This window comes from Martes martes (assembly GCF_963455335.1).
Source record: "Martes martes genome assembly, chromosome: 1".
NCBI classification, from domain to species: Eukaryota; Metazoa; Chordata; class Mammalia; order Carnivora; family Mustelidae; genus Martes; species Martes martes.
Genome location: NC_137888.1, coordinates 104,141,233 through 104,158,929, shown reverse-complemented (window position 1 = coordinate 104,158,929; position 17,697 = coordinate 104,141,233). Strand labels below are relative to the sequence as shown.

The following is a 17,697-nucleotide window of genomic DNA, read 5'->3' as shown; positions in this document are numbered from 1 at the left end:
GGAAACCACAACAAATATTTCCAAGTACAGATTTAAACGGGGTGATGTATTTGGTAAAAAATTATAAACAATAACAACATAAAAATATGTTGAAGTTAAAGAATAGAGACGCCAAGTGAATTCTACTTAGCTATATTAAACAAGAATTAAAACAAAGAGTAGAAAACAGCAGGGCAGAAAAACGATAATTATCTTATTAATTTCATCTGCTGGGAACCTGAGAAACATGTAGAAGAAAATAAAACATGTCCATACAAAGTTAAACAAACAGGACCCAGCAAATCTTAAAACTATTGTTACAAAAATTTGAAAATTAAACTTTAAGCAGAGAAATTATTTAGCAACACTGAGTTGACTGACATAATTTTAAAAATTTATTCAAAAAACCCCACAAAAGAATATTTTAGTTTACTTTTAGTTCTTCCAGGGAGCAAGTGGTTCATCTATCTTGCATAATGACTATTAAAATTGTACTGCTGATCTGCAATTCTTGACTTCTACATGTAATGAAAAGAATTTGCTTTAGCATTCAAAGAGTACTTATTGAGTACTTTTCTATGTGCTATGTAGTAAGCTAAGGACCACGGGTGATAAAAATAGATGACTTAGTCCCTGCCCACTTGGAGCTGATAAAACCTTAGTGATTTAGGCCTTATTTACCTTAGATATCACCTAAGTTCCTATTTCTACTCATGTATTTAAGGTCAGACTAGAATTATTTTCTGATTTCAATGTGGGACTCCCTACATAGATATCCAGAAAGCAACTGGATATTTTTGTTTATATGTTAGGAAAGAGGGTTGGACTTGAGATTGGAACCCAGCAAGCGTAATGATGATAGTTAAAACAAAAAACATAGTATGAGACTGCCTATTATGAGTGTACAGAGGAAGAAGAGAATAAAAGCAAAAGATGGAATTCTCAAGGCTATCATTTAGGAGAGAAGGAATAAGCAAAGGAGAAAGATTACCAGACAGGAAGGAAAACAGAGAAGAGGTATGGCAGGAACACAGGAAGAAGCTGCAAGAAGAAATTATTTCATATGCTGTAAAGAGAAATGAGAACTGGAAGAGTATCTAATTTAATCATTAGGAAATCATTGGTGGCTTTTGTCGACGGTCTGAATAAAGTTAAAAGGGCTACAATGGATTGACTGAATGGGGTTGAAGAAGAGAGTGCAGAATTGGGGATGGTGAGGAAATGGGGTTAGTGGGGAAGTGGGGACTGTGATTAACTACAGCTGTATCAAATGAAAGATTTTTTTTTTAGTGTAAATAAATCATATATTCAGGTATGAAATGAAGGATATGATAGAGAGAGAGAAAAAGAAAGCTATGAGAAAAAAAATTATTGAAGATCAGGGAATTACTAAATGTAGTGTGTTATCCCAGATAGAAGAAAGAATATTAGTGAAAAAAATAACAACATCAGAATAAAGTATGGAGTTTAACTAATAATAATGTATAAATATTGGTTTATTAGTGTAACAAGTGTAGCCTAGTAATATAAGATGTTAATAATAAGAGAAACTGGGTGTGGGGCATCTGGGTGGCTCAGTCAGTTCAGCATCCTGCTCTTGATTTCAGCTAAGGTCATGATCTCGGGAGCCTGAGATCAAGCCCTGAGAGCCCTGCATCTGTCAGGCTTGGCACTCAGCAGGGAGTGTGCTTCTCTCCCTCTTCCTCTGCCCCTGCCTCTGCCCCTGCCCCTGCCCCAGTGCATAGGCTCTCATGGGTGCTCTGTCTCTCTCTAAAATAAATAAAGAAAATCTTATTTAAAAGAGAGAGGAAAAAAAAAAAAAAAAACTAGGTGAAGGATATCTACAGGAATTCTGTATTATTTTTGCAACTTTTCTGTAAATCTGAAACTATTCTAAGATAAAAAAAAAGTTTATTTTTTAGAAGTTAAAAAAATTCTGTTCTCAAAAACAAGTACATCTACAAATTTAAGCAAATACACATGCACACAACACACACACAAGGCCATAGGTGCATTACACTAACCTAGTTTTTCTCATTTTGCAAAGATCACTGACAAATTTATCTCAATCTATAGGAAACATCATCATTAGGGAACTAACGGTCTAGGAAACATTATAAAGATTGTTAAAAGCATCTCTGATTACTTAAGAATTTGACTTTCACTGTCTCCTAATAAATTCCTAAGTTCGTTCTTTCTTTTCTTTTTTTTTTTTCAAATTCTGCAAACATGTGCTGGAAAAAGGGCTGATCAACACTGCACATAGCCACTGCACTAATTTCCTTTAAATGTGCATAAAGAGTTGATGCCACAAAGTTAGAGCGTCTCCGGAATACCTAGATAGAGGCCAGTGCCTTTACATATAGATTTCAATAGGAAAACACACATTAGAGAACCACTTACCTGTTTTTCAATGTAAAGAATCAAGTCCATCTTCACATCTTTGTTAGCATTTTTCAAATTTGTATATTAAAGAATACAGTGGAGAGCTGAGATAAACAAGAATATCTATATTCCCTTTGTAGTTCGGGAGATGCCAAGAATGAAGAAACAATTTCCTAGGTAACAGATAATTAAGGCCGGAACCAACTACTACTTAAGCTTTATCTACCAATTGTACTCATCACAAATGACTCTTCAAAGCAAAATCTTAGAATACCAATATGTAACACAAGTATTTATTGGGAAAAATGTGCTTGATACCAAATGAGAGACTGTACCAAATTTCAGTAAAAATATCTGAACATTCTGAAATATCAAGCTACTTAGTATGTCATTTATTAAATTATTCTATAATTTAATTTTTAAAAATTCAATTTATAAATATTATGAGCATTGACTATATACTAGCTATTATGCTTGGTATGATGGAGATACCAAAATAGAAGTCAGGGCCTCTGTTCTGGATAAAGATTCATTTAGAAAAAATAAGGCCTCTTAATGAGCACAAAAAAAAGACAAACAAAATTTCAAGTAAAATTAGTAAAATTTTGACTGAAATAGTAATAAATCATTAGACGACTCACTTTTTCCCCTATAGAAAATTATCAAATACATCCTTCTGAATAAAGTTAAATGTATGATATAATTTCATTACAGATGTAATAAAAGTTATTAATAAAAATGGAGTATATTTTTCAGCATTTCCAATTTCTATTTCAACACCACAAACTTGTCAAACTTCAAAATAAATTTTTGAGTTCCCAAGGTTCAAGACAAAAAGGAAATTAAAAAGTTGAAAAACTTTAAAAAAATTTGCCATGCTGTTCAAAACCAATTTAAGTGTACTGCAGTTTATGGTAGATAACATTTTCTTTCTTTCTTTTTTTTTTTTTTTTAAAGATTTTATTTATTTATTTGACAGAGGGAGAGAGATCACAAGTAGGCAGAAAGGCAGGCAGAGAGAGAGGGGGAAGCAGGCTCCCTGCTGAGCAGAGAGCCCGATGCGGGGCTCGATCCCAGGACCCTGAGATCATGACCTGAGCCGAAGGCAGAGGCTTTAACCCACTGAGCCACCCAGGCGCCCCGGTAGATAACATTTTCAAGAGGAGATACACATTAAAGTACAAGCAAGTCTTAATTTTTCTGGTATCTAAAATATTAACGTTAACTTAAGAATAGCCATTGCTGAGTAAAAGAACTCTCGATCACTTCTCTCCTTTTCCTCTACAAACCTGTCACTCCACAGTACCAATGCCACCTAGAAATTTCCCCAACTCATTTTCTAGCCTTGCCTCACTCTTGAGCAGATTTAAGATGGCAGGACTGGGAATGAGAGATATAGGGAAAACTGCTGCTGTTGCTTATTCTCTTCCATACAGCTAAACTCCCTGGAAAAACTCTTGGGTTCAGTCAAGTCTTGCCGCTGGAATTCCAAACTCCAAACTTTGAACTCTTCCCTTTTCTTTACAAAAGCAAACATGGATAAATTATCTTTTTTTCTTTAATCAAGAAGACTTAGCTAGCCTCAAAATAAGATAACCATTTTATATAATCAGGGGCTAAGCCTTTGGGAATCTGTGTCTAGAGAGAAACAGTCTGAAGTTCAGTTCCTATGGCATGATAAGGATTAATAGCACCCCTTTGTACCTGGGTCCTACAGTCAGGTTCAATTGAAAGGAAGCTGAAAAAAGCTGTGTACTTTTAAATATGTAAAAAAACCTCCAAAGAGATAATAATATCTACTTTAAAAAGAAAAAGGAAATATTCTGAGAAAACCAAGCAGATACGCATCAAGAACAAGCAGAATTGAGAGACCCAATAAATTTTGGAAATAAAAAAGTCACTTACATTTGTAATTTGGAGGACAGGATGAACTCTAGGCTGAACACAGGTGAGAGAATTAGAGAACTGGAAGCTAGAACTAAGGAATTCACAGTGAAAGTAGCAAAGATAGAAAATGAAAGATGAAAAATATGAAAAAGAAGAGCCATAGAAGACAGACTGGTATCAAGCAAGAGTTCTAGATTGAGAAAATTAAAGGCTGAGAAGCAATATTTAAAGAAAAAAAATGGCTGAAAATTTCCTGAACCATAGCAATAAGAGCCTTCAGACTGAAAGCAAATGCAAGTGCAGAGCAGGAAAAACATGAAAAAATATGATAAATACAGCAAAATAATATTGCAAAATATCAAGGACAAAGAGAATTTTAAAATGAACTGGACACGGATTACCAACAGCAATGGCAGTTAGATGAAAAACACATTTTGTACCAGCAATTATAAATGTTCAGAAAGCAATGGAGTAAGTAGTATCTTCAATATGTTAAGTGAAAGTAAATGTTAATCCAGAATTCTGTATCTACTTAAATTAGTGTTCAACAATAATTATAAAATAAAGACATAAAAACTAAAACAGATCATTCTTTCAAACCCTTGCTTAAAACTTACTAAAGGAGGGGCGCCTGGGTGGCTCAGTGGGTTGAGGCCTCTGCTTTCAGCTCAGGTCACGATCGCAGGGTGCTGGGATCGAGCCCCGCATCAGGCTCTCTGCTCAGCGGGGAGCCTGTTTCCCCCTCTCTCTCTGCCTGCCTCTCTGCCTACTCGTGATCTCTGTCTGTCAAATAAATAAATAAAATCTTTAAAAAAAAAAAAAAAACTTACTAAAGGATGCATTTTATTAAAAAAAGTGAACCCAGAGAGAGGAGGTGGTATGCAAGAAACAATGGTGAGTAAAAGAAATTACTAATTCTTCATAGAAAATAAAAATGAGTAACTGACAAAAATTAGGAACTGTTTTGAGAAGAAGAACTAGAATACACATTAAAGGAAAAAATATTTGCAAGCTATATAGCTATTAAAGTTCTTGTATCCAGAATATTAAAAAAGAACTTTCACAAATCAATTAAAAAAAAAATTTAATGGACAAAAAGATCTGAATAGGCATTTCTCCAGAAAAGGCTTATAAGGACATGAGAAGATGTTTGAAATCATTAGTAATTAGCAAACTGTAAATCAAAACCACAATGAGGTTCATTCCTGCCATGAAAGCTATAATTAAAAAGACAGACAAAACCAAGTGTTGACAAGGATATGAAGACATTAGAATCCTTATACATTGCTGGTGGGAATGTAAAATGGTGCAGCAACTTTGGAAAACAGTTTGGCAATTCTTCATAGAGTTAAAAATAGAGTTACCATATGACCCAGTAAACCCACTCTTTAGGTATACACACACAAGAGAAATGAAAATATACATGGACACAAAGACTTGTACATCAGTGGTCAAAGCAGTGTTATTTCTAACACTCAAAAAGTGGAAAAAACTAAATGTCCATGATGAACAAAATGTGGTATATCCATACAATGGATTATTTGACAATAAAAAGGGATGAATTACTAATACATGCTATGACATGGATGACCCTCGAAAACACTATGCTAGGTGAAATATTATACTAGAAAACATTCACAAAATACCAAATACTATAAAATACTATTTCTATGAAATGTCCACAGTAGGCAAATTGAGAGAGGTAGAAAATAAATTAGTGACTGCTTAGTGCTGGGGGCTAGAGATTTAGGGGAATGGAAAGTGCGAGTCAATTGGAAGGGAGTTTCAGGGGGTATAAAAATGTTCTAGCATCGGACTGTGGTGATGGCTGCACAATTCCACAAATATACTAAAAAAATTGAATACTTTAAATGGGTAAACTGTATGGTAGTGAGTTAAGTCTTAATAAAACAGATAAAAGGAAAACAGCAGAACTAAACTATTACATAATAGTAATGTGGAAGGTGAGAGAAGAAATACCAGAGTTAAAACTTAAATCCCTGTATTATTTGTACGTGAATACAGATACTCAATATAAAGGTATAGGGAGAAAATGATGATGTACAATCCATAGCTTCTACCTCATCAAAGAAAAAAATATGCAAAGGAACTTAACAAATTCAATACAAAACCAATCAAAATCCTAGAAAGATTCTCCACAGAATTTGACAAATTGATTATAAATAGCATATGGAATACTAAAGTTCAATGCAATTCTGAAAGAAAAAAAAGAACTGGGGGTTCTACTCAGCCAGATATCAAGACTTAAAAAAATACTGTAACTAAGACAGTGCATAACACTCTACTTAAGATCAATGGATAGATGATCCAAACAGAAAATCAACAAGGAAACTTGTTGGCTTTGAATGACATATTGGGCCAGATGGATCTAACAGATATACTCAGAACATTCCGTCCTAAAACAGCAGAATACACATTCTTTTCAAGTGCGCATGGAACATTCTCCAGAACAGATCACGTATTAGGCCACAAAACAAATCTCAACAAATTTAAAAAGATCAAAGTAATACCATGCATCTTTTCTGACCATAATACTATGAAACCAGAAATCAACCACAAGAAAAACCCTAGAAAGCACACAAATACATGGAGGTTAAATAACATGCTACTAAGCAATGAATGGGTCAACCAAGAAATCAAAGAGAAAATTAAAAAAAAAATACATGCAGACAAATGAAAATGACAACACAATGGTCCAAAATCTTCGGGATGAAGCGAAAGCTTTCTAAGAGGGAAGTTTATAGCAATACAGGCCTATCTAAAGAAGGGGAAAAAAATCCCAAACAAACAACCTAACCTTACACCTGATGGATCAAAAAAAAGAAAAACAAACAAAACCCCAAATTAGTAGAAGGAAGGAAATAATAAAGATTAGAGCAAAAATAAATGAAATAGAAACCAAAAAAAGTAATAGAACAGATCAATGAAACCAGGAACTAGTTCTTTGAAATGATCAAAAAAACTGATAAACCCTTAGCCAGACTCATTAAAAAAAAAGAGAACACACAAATAAAATCAGAAAGGAAAATGGAGAAATAACAACCGACATTACAGAAATACAAAAGATTGTAACAGAATATTATGAAAAATTATATACCAACAAATTGGACAACCCAGAAGAAATGGATAAATCCCTAGAAATATATAACCTCCCAAAATTTAATTAGGAAGAGATAAAAAATTTGAACAGACTGATTACAAACAGTGAAATTGAATTAATCATCAAAAATTCCCAATAAACAAAAGTCCAGGACTAGATGGCCTCACAGGTAAATTCTACCAAACATTTAAGGAAGAGATAATACCTATTCTTCTCAAACTAGTCCAAAAAAATAGAAGAGGAAGGAAAACTTAATTAATTCTAGGAAGCCAGCATTACCCTGATACCAAAGCCAGATAAAGACACTACAGAAAAAGAGAACTATAGGTCAATAATCTCTGATCAACATAGATGCAAAAATCCTCAACAAACTATTAGCAAACCAAATCCAATGATACATTAAACAAATGATTCATCACAATCAGTGGGGCTTATCCCTGGGATGCAAGGTGGGTCAATATTCACAAGTCAATCAATGTGATACATCACATCAATAAAAGAAGGGATAAAAACCATATGATCATGTCAACAGATGCAGAAAAAGCATTTGACAAAGTATGACATCCATTCATCCCGCAACAAAGTAGGATTAGAGGGAACATACCTCAACATAATAAAGTCCAATATAAAACCCCACGGCTCACATTATACTAACGGGGAAAAACAGAATATTTCTCCTAGAATCAGGAATAAGACAGGATGTCCACTCTTACCACTCTTATTTAACACAGTACTGGATTTAACATAGTACTGGAAGTCCTAGCCACAGCAATCAGACAAGAGGAAAGAATAAAAGGCATCCTAATTGGTAAAGAAAGTAAAACTTTTCACTATCTGGAGAAGACATTATATTATACACAGAAAACCCTAAAGACTGCACCAAAAAAGTACTAGAACTGATAAATGAATTCAGTAAGGTCATAGGATATAAAATCAACTTACAGAAATTCATGGTATTTTTAAACACTAAAAATGAAGCAACAGAAAGAGAAATTAAGAAAGTAATCCCATTTACAACTGCACCAAAGTTAATAAAATACCGAGGAATAAACTTCATCAAAGAGGTGAAGGCCTACTTTGAAAACTATAAAACACTGATGAAAGGTATTGAAGACAACACAAACAAGTGGGAAAACAGCCCATGCTCATGTATTGGAAGCACAAATACGGTTAAAACGTCCATAGTACCCAAAACAACCTACAGATTTAATGTACTCCCATCAAAATACCAACAACATTTTTCGCAGAACTAGAACAAATAATCCTAAAATTTATATGGAACCACAGAAGACTAAACCTCCAAAACAATCTTGAAAAAGAAAAACAAAGCTAAAGGTATCACAATTCCAGATTTCAAGTTATACTACAAAGTGCAGTTATCAAAACAGTATTGAACTGGCACAAAAATGGCCCATTGATCAATGGAATACAAAGCCCAGAAATAGACCTGTTAATATGGTCAATTAATCTTTGACAAAGGAGGAAAGAAAATGCAATGGAGAAAAGACAGCATCTTCAACAAATGGTGTTGGGAGAACCAGATGGGTATGTGCAAAAGAAGGAAACTGGACCACCGGCTTATACCACACACAAAGATAAAATTAAAAATGAATTAAGGACTTATATGTGACACCTGAAACTATAAACATCCTAGAAGAGAGAAAAGGCAGTGATTCTCCAACATTAGAAGTAGCAGCTTTTTCCTAGGTATGTCTCCAAAGGCAAGGAAAATAAAAGCAAAAATAAACTATTGGAACTCCAACAAAATGAAAAGCTTCTGCATACCAAAGGAAACAATTGACAAACCTAAAAGACAACCTACTGAATGGGAGAACATATTTGCAAATGACACAACCGTTAAAGGTTTAGTACCCAAAGTATATAAAGACCTTACACAACTCAACACCCATAAAACACATGATCAAATTAAAAAATGGGCAGAAAACATAAATAGCTTCTCCAAAGAATACAGATGGTCAACAGACACATGAAAAGATGCTCTCAACATCACTTGTCATCAGGGAGCTGCAAATCAAAACTTCAATGTGGTATCACCTCACACCTATCAAGAATGGCTAAATCAAAAACGCAAGAAACAACAGGTGTTGGCAAAGGATGTGGAGAAATAGGAATCCTTGTGCACTGTTGGTAGGAGTGCAAACTGGGGAACCCGCTAGAGAAAACAGTATGAAGATTCCTCAAAAAGTTAAAAATGGAACTATCTTACAATCCAATAATTGTACTACTGGGTATTTACCCCCCAAATGCAAAAACTCTAATTCAAGGATACATGCACCCTTCTGTTTATAACAGCATTATTTACAAAAGCCAAATTATGGAAGCAGCCCAAGTGTCCATCAATAGATAAATGGACAAAGAAAATGTACATATATACAACGGAATATCACTCAACCATAAAAAGAATGAAATCTTGCCATGTGCAACAAATATAATGCAAGTATAATATTAGCAAGTATAATGCTAAGCGAAATAAGCCAGTGATAGGAAGACAAATACCATATGATCTCGTTTTAGAAACAGAACAAATGAGTAAAGGGAAAAAAAGGAGAACGAGCCGAACTAAGAAACAGACTCTTAACTATAGAGAATAAACTGATGATGGGTGGGAGATGGGTAAAATAGGTGAAGGGGATTATACACTTATCATGATAAGCACTGAATAATGTATAGAATTGCTGAATTGCTATATTGTACACTTGAAATTAATATAACACTGTATGTTAACTACACTGGAATTAAAATTTAAAACTTAATTAAAAGAGTGCATTAGGGGTGCCTGGGTGGCTCAGTGGGTTAAACCTCTGCCTTCAGCTCAGGTCATGATCTCAGGGTTCTGGGATCAAGCCCCACATCAGGCTCTCTGCTCAGCGGGAAGTCTGCTTCTCTCTCTCTCTCTCTCTGCCTACTTGTGATCTCTCTCTGTTAAATAAATAAATAAAATCTTTGGAAAAAAAAAGATAGTACATTATTGGTGCATCAGATCAATAGATAAATGAAACTGAATAGGGGATTTAGGAAGCGAACATGATATATGAAAGAGAATGCGGATATATAACAGAAAAAGCAAACAACACCCATTAGTGGGGAAAAGGTAGCTCATTCAAGAAAAAGTACTGAGACAAATAACTTTCCATATGGGAGAAAGTAAAGTATATTCTCTATTCCATAAATAAAATTCAATTCTAGATATACTAGAGACCTAAATGTTGAAAAACTAAATTTTAAGACACTTTGAAGACAACACTAGAAAAATAACTCTATGATCACAGGAAAGGAATATCTAAACAACTAATAAAAAAACAAAATCACTACTCTTAATAAATTTACCTACAAATAAATTTGAAATTTCTCTATCAAAAAAAGACACTATCAACAAAGTTAAATACATACAAGGAATGAACTGGAAGAAAATTTTTACAACCACAACAAAGAATTAGAATACAGACTACAGAAAGAACTAATAGGGGAAAGACAAACTATTCAATAGAAAAATGAGCAATCTAGTCATATGAATGAAATACAGGACACTTGAATCTCATTAGCAATCAGGAAAATGCAAATAAAAACAAAATAAAATACAATTCACACTCATCCAGACTGGTAAATTTCAAGTCTGACAGTACAAAGTGTTGACCAAGAGGTAGGGAAAGGGGAACTCTCACATTCTGGAAAATAATTTGGCAATACATGTAATAGTTATAATGTACACACCCTGTTACCGCAATTCCACTTCTAAGTGTTTCAGTAATAATTTTTAAAAACCCATAAACATAAATAATGGCCACTGCAACATTTTTTGTAATAGGAAAAAATGACAACAATCCAAATACCCATTTGGGAAGAAGAGACTCTTGGAAGACTGAGTAGGAAAGGGTTGCCTTATTTTGTAGTTTGAGAACCTAGCAACATGCTATCACAAATTAGGTGTTCAGAAAATGTTCGAGTGAATGAGTAAATAAATAAAAAAGAAATAAATGAGGAACAGTTCTTGTCATATGGAGAACTAAAACTAGACAAAAATCCTTGCCTTCATGAGATAAAGGAGACAAATACATTGTAGAGTATGTTAAATAGTGTTAAGTACTTAGAAAAATAAAAAGCAGGTAAGGGGGATAGGGAAGTACTGGGGAGGGTTACAGTTTTATACTGAATGTCCAGAAAAGGCCTCACTGAATAAGTAACAACTGAATAAAGACTTGAAGGGAGTAAAGGAACCAGCAGATAAGGGGATGGGGGAGTTGGGAGGGTGGCATTCCAGGCAGAGGTAACAGACAAGGGAAAGATCCTGAGATTGAAGTACACCTGACACTTCTGATGAATTGCAAGGCAGCCATTGTGGGTAAAGGAAAGTGAGGAAAGAGTGATGGGAGATGAGAAGTGGTTTGGCAGGTCAAAGTAGGAAGAGTGTGCATACAGAGATACAGATCAAGCAAAGACTTTGTTTTTTACTCTGAGCAAGAAAGCAAATCCTTAGAAGGTTTTAAGCGCAGGAATTACATGATCCAACTTGTGTTTTTAATAAGATCACTGCGGCTGCTCTCTTGAAAACAGACTGCAGGGATTGAAGGGATATTTAATGACAATAATAGCAGCCATAAGGTTCTTTTGGAGGATCTAAGCAAGGTCCCTACTTCTGTGCTTCTGGGATACTTGGGATTCTTCTAATGCTTGACCTCCCTATTAAATGAAAAAGTGGGTATCTAAGAATGTGTCTAAAGATAAAGATAAAGGAAGCAAATATTCAAAGATCTGGTTTCTTAAACATTAATTCCTGAGGTTAAAACTTACTTAGCTCCACCAAATACTACCACCACAGGTCTGTGCCTCCTTTTCCTACTCTTGAGAGAAAGGCAAAGAATACAGGTACTCCTAAACTGACGCTGAAATAAATATGATAGTCATTCATTAATTCAACCAATATTTGGTGGGTGAGTATATACAATGAATGGGCCAGCTGCTGTCTTGAGTACAAGGGATATAAAGATGAACAAGATATGTCCCTGCCCTAAGATATTTACAGTCTAGTGAGTGAGATACCTAGACTTATATTGTGTGCTATATAGAAACACGGAACACGCTTTTAATATTACCCAGAAGCACTAACAGAAATATAACATGTGTCACAAATGCAAGCCACATATACAATCTAAAAATTTCTAGTAACCACATTAGAAAAATAAATAAAAACAGGAAAAATTAATTGAAATATTTTACTTCACCTGATATAGCCTAAATATTAACATGTAACCAACAGAAAAATTGAGATATTTTACATTATTTTCATACTGTTTTTGAAATCCTGTATTTTATACCTAAGAATATCTTGATTCAAATAGCCACATTTCAAGTGTACTGGACAGCACAATTATATAGGACAGATCTATTTTCTAGAAAACTGAAAAGAATTTGACAGTTAAGAGTACAGGACAAAGTAAAATAGTAGAGGGAGAGTTGAACATGTTCACATATTGAAGGACAAGACTAGGGTAAACATACTATAGATAAATGATAGGGAGTGTGGAGAGTAGGATGAAAGAACAAGATTAAGAGCACAAGTGGGCTGGTTAGTTTGGAAAAGAGGATAGTCACCTGTTTTTTGTTTTTGTTTTTTTGTGACAGGTGGAAAGGGAAGAGTTAAATACAGATATCAACAAGTTTGGTAAGTGTGAGAGAACAGAAAGTTGAAAGAGTTTAGTTTAAGAGCTTGCCATTTTTCTCAGTGAATCACAAGACAATCTCACCAGTCTTTTCACTATTGCCAGTACAAATCTGAAGGCACTACTTTACAGAACAATTTAAGAAACAGTATCCTGGAATGACAAGATTAAGATTAATTTGTAAAATTACAGTACTTTTCTACTTTTTTTCTGGAGGGGTCAATCTCGTATGTTGTCATTTTATCTCTAAACACAGAAGCAACACCATGGATTCATTCTTTCTTTCTTTCCTTACCTACTCATTTTTTCAGCATACATGTACCCAGTGTCTACTCTATGTCAAGTATAGTGAGGCACTGAACATACAGAGATGAATAAGGCCTACATTTATATCTCCAGTATTTAGCATTATAATGTCTGCACACAGTAAGTGCTTTAAAAGCACAGCATTACTTTGTCCTGTAAAGAAATATCACACGGCAACTAAAGTATATATTAGCAAAGGATTTCATTTAAAAATCTAAAGAAGTGGGGCACCTAGGTAGCTTAGCTGGTTAAGCATCCTACTCTTGATCTCAGGGTTGTAAGGTCAAGCCCATGCCTAGCATGGAGCCTGTTTAAAAAAAAAAGTCTAAAGAAGTGCTGTCCAACAGAATTTTCTGTGATAATGAAAATGTTCTACTCTGAACTGTCCAATATAATAGCTAATAAGTACATGAATTTTTAATTTAATTAATTGGATTTTAGTTTAAATAGCTAATATGTTTAGTTAATGGCTATCATACAAATCCAAACGTTAGAATACAGTGAGTAGCTAATAGCATTAATACTATTATAATCAAGGTGCTGTCATCTCTAAGGGATTAATACACATAATATGCTGCCAGAAATGAGTACACTATGAACACTAATTGCACCAGAAAAACACGGTAAGAAATTTTGCTTAGAATTTTCTTAGTGTAAACTAACCTTAGCACTTTGAGCCAAAAAAACAAAGAACAAAAGAAAAAGAAAAAAGATATACCAATCTTTTCTTTTCACTCTACTTCCCCAAGTTGGAAAACAGCAACCTTCTTTGAGTTTTCTCATTGTGTCAAGAAATGAAAATACTTGGACCACCTGGGTGGCTCTTGGTGGTTAAGCGGCTGCCTTCAGTTTGGGTCATGATCCTAGGGTCCTGGGATAGAATCCCACTTGGAGGCCCAATTGGAGCCCAGCATCGAGCTCCTTGCTGAGCAAGGAGCCTGCTTCTCTCTCTCCCACTCTCCCTGCTGGCGTTTCCTCTGTGTCGCTCTGTCAAATAAATAAATAAAATCTTAAAAAAAAAAAAAAAAGAAAATACTTTGTGGAGATAAGGAGTCAAAGTTTCCTTAAGTTATAAATTACTACAGTGTGGGAATTACTTTTGTAACATGACAGGAAACTTTTTTTTGGCAAGACAATCTAAGTTGCTGAAAATCAGGATTCACATAATGAATAAAGGGTTTATAATTAAAAAAAAAAAAACCTGTCCTGCAATTTAATTTCCCCAGATTTGTCCCACTTACCTGAATTTTTAGAATGAACCTATGGTTAAAAGACATGGTGACAAAATCCATTGAGCAAATGGAAGTATACTCTAAACTACACTTTGAGTTGAATAATTCCTGGTGTAGTAACTAAAATAGCTGTTTATGCTGGAGATAGCAAATATACTTTCATTACTCCATGTATCCACTATCCATAATGTACAATTTAAGTGTGTGTGTACAAACTTAATCAGAGATACAAACTCCTAACATTGGCACAGATCTGATTACCTTCTTAGAAGATCTGATAACTTAAAAATAAAACCAGCGAGGTGAGCAACTAAATGTCAGAGATAGCATTTTTTAGGCACAGCAAGTTGTTCAACTTGTTAATCACTCAGTAAGGCAGGTGTCTTGTAAAATAACCATACCACTTCCTGCCCTTCCTTTTAGTTGTGTTCATTTGAAGCAGTTTTAAAAAACATTACCAGATTGCCTGTCTTGAAGATGAGAGTGGTTACACAACCCCGAGATTTTATTCAGGTTAACAGAAATACCTAACACCTAGAAGCAGTGTCTTAATCTACTAGGAAAAGCTTTAAGAAAGCCACTTTAGAATGATCTTCCTACCACACAAAAACAGCATTAGCTAAATCTTTTATACATGGAGACTGGTAAATCAAAAGCATGAGATCAGACCTGTAATAAATAACTTTCAGAGTCAAGTTGTGCTATGGGTTATTGCAACAAGGCCAAGGTATTACAGTATAGTATTATAATGACATCACTAGCTCAGTTTCCTAATAAGGCATATATATATATGGAATACCTGAATTTACAATTAGCTAAAAATAGGAAGCCAACATCTGTTTGAGCGGCAGGCAGTTCCAGTTTTATTTATAAGAGTTTTTTCTGAGTGATGCCCTTTCCAAAATGACTTAACAGAAGGCTGGCTCTGAAACAGAATTAACATTAAAATGTTGTTCTAGAGCAGGGAAAAAGAGGTATAAATGCTTCAAACCCACAAAATCTTTAGAGTGCCACAAAAGTCGTTTTTGCTGCATTGCCTTTTGAATCAGTAAATGGGAACACTGAACTGTAGAAGCATTAATTAATGCGATTTAGAAATTAAGCAGCAACCAGCAAAAGACCTCATCACAGAGATAAGGTTTAGGCTTCTTCAGCCAGGAACAATTTCTGTCCTCATTGTCACTGTCGCCTTACTGCTGTATTTTCTAGGCTGTAGTTGCCAGGAGGCAGGAAAGATTTTTCTCTCTGAATTAATTCTGAGAAAGGTGGCGCTTTTTTTATATGCCTTAAATCACCCTTTTCTAAGATTTTTTTTTCTCCAGATGTTCCAGTAAAACTGAGAAGTTAACCACTGGTTCCAAACCTGTGTCGTTCAAACTGCCTTGAGAGAACGGGAAAAAGTAAGGTTCACAATTCAAAAGTTTGACTTGGGGTGAGGTAGGGTGAGGACAAGGTAAGAGGAGAAAAACAGTCCTTCGTAACTTTCGTACACCTCTTTTCCGAAAGCAGACGGGGTGTTGGAATATTTTGTCTTTCCCTCACTTAGGGCTTGAGTAAAATTTCTGTCGAGGCGAGGGGCTACATTAGAGAAGGTACCCCCCTCCTTGATAACTAACGCAACACTGAATCGTGACACCTAACTGAAAACAGTGACAAGAGGGAGCTGAAGAGAAGTCCTCCCCTTTCCGTTCCCTCAAACGTGTCCCAAATTGTAGGTGCAGGAAACAGAAGCCTCTCGTCTCTCCCCTACACCTACTCTCTTTCCGTTCCCTCGCCCTGTTTCCTCAGGGGGGTCGCCGAGCCCGCTCGGGACCCCCGCCTGCGGCCGTGACACCCAGGAGCGGCGAGAACCGAGGAGACCTTAGAAGTGCGGGCAGGAAGCAGCCGCCTCCCCCCGGCCTCCGCGTCCCGGGGTCGGAGGCGAGATTGGTGCGGGAGCTGTACGCGGCTTTCCAGCTCGGGCCCCGCGCTTGCCTCCGCCGCGGCCTAGCCCGGCGCCCGCGCCCCGGCCTCGCGGCTCCGAGCAGCCGGCCCTTCCCCGCCGCCCGGGCCCGAGAGGCCGCGCGGCGGCGGACGTCCGGGAGGAGAGAAGGCACTTACCAGCTGCTGCCGGACCCAGCGCCACATGCCCCCGCCGTCGCCGTCCCGGTCCCGCGGGTCGCGGGGGCCGAGGGGCTGCAGGTGGAAGCTGACGAGCCAGAGGGGGAAGCGGGATTGCCCCTCTGGCTGAAGTTCCGCTCGCCGCCGCAGCCACCTCACTCCCCGCGCCGGGTCCCCATCTCGCCGCGCCGGCTCCGAGGTCCTACAGGCGCGGCCCCGGCGCCGCCCCCGCCCGGCGCAGCTGAGCCTGCCGCCGCGCCGCAGCCACCTTCATTATTGACCGTTGTCACCCGAAGCACCACCACAACCCCACCCCCGTCCAGCCCGGCCCCCAGCCCCACCCGGGCCCTCCCCCGGCGCCCCGGCCCGCCCCCGGACGTGACGAAAGGGGCTGTGGGGACCGAGGGGCCCGGCGCGCCCAGCAGCCGTCAGGAGCCTGGGGTCAGTTGGGTGGGCGGGGCCGGCAGCCGGCCTGGCCAGGTGCAGCTTCTCGAAAGCGGCTTCTTCCTTCTGTCCCCCTTTCTTCCCAATTCAGGGATGGGATTAAATCGTGTCTGTCTACGGAGTCTGCAGCCTCTTGCGGACTCTGATTCTACCTCCTGTTGCAGGTCTGTCGCCGTCTGCCTTCTTTGGTCTCCCGGTCCCCCAACACGCATACGCACTTTCTCAAGTGTAGTGACTGAAAGTTAATCCCCAGGGGCCAGGTGGGTTCAATTAGATTGTCAAAGTCTTTTTTTCAATGCATAACCCAGCCCTCTTCTTAAGCAAATGACTGAGCTGGAGCTAGGGGAATCTTGATTACTGCCTCAAAGTAATTTCGAGAAGGGCTGCAACTGCCCTGTGCCTGATCCAGTCTGGACCACCATTTCCCGGAGAATGGACGAGATACTCTGTTTTGCTGTGCTAAATTGAACAGGTTGGAGGAAGGAAGGGGGGGTGAGCAATATTTTGTATGGGAAGGTATGTTAACTCCTGCAATCAAAACCACTCTAGAAGTAGCAAGACCTAG

General features: G+C 37.2%; 1 protein-coding gene across 1 annotated transcript in view; it reads right to left on the bottom strand.

Moving 5' to 3' along the window:
* Nucleotides 1-17,005, bottom strand: part of ATP11B (ATPase phospholipid transporting 11B (putative)) — a 113,805-nt gene extending 96,800 nt beyond the window's left edge. The window contains exon 1 of the mRNA XM_080809564.1: nucleotides 16,689-17,005. Within this exon, the coding sequence (XP_080665690.1) occupies nucleotides 16,689-16,715 (27 nt within the window). The 5' untranslated portion in view covers nucleotides 16,716-17,005. The remainder of the gene's footprint in view (nucleotides 1-16,688) is intronic.
* Nucleotides 17,006-17,697: the final 692 nt, after the last annotated feature.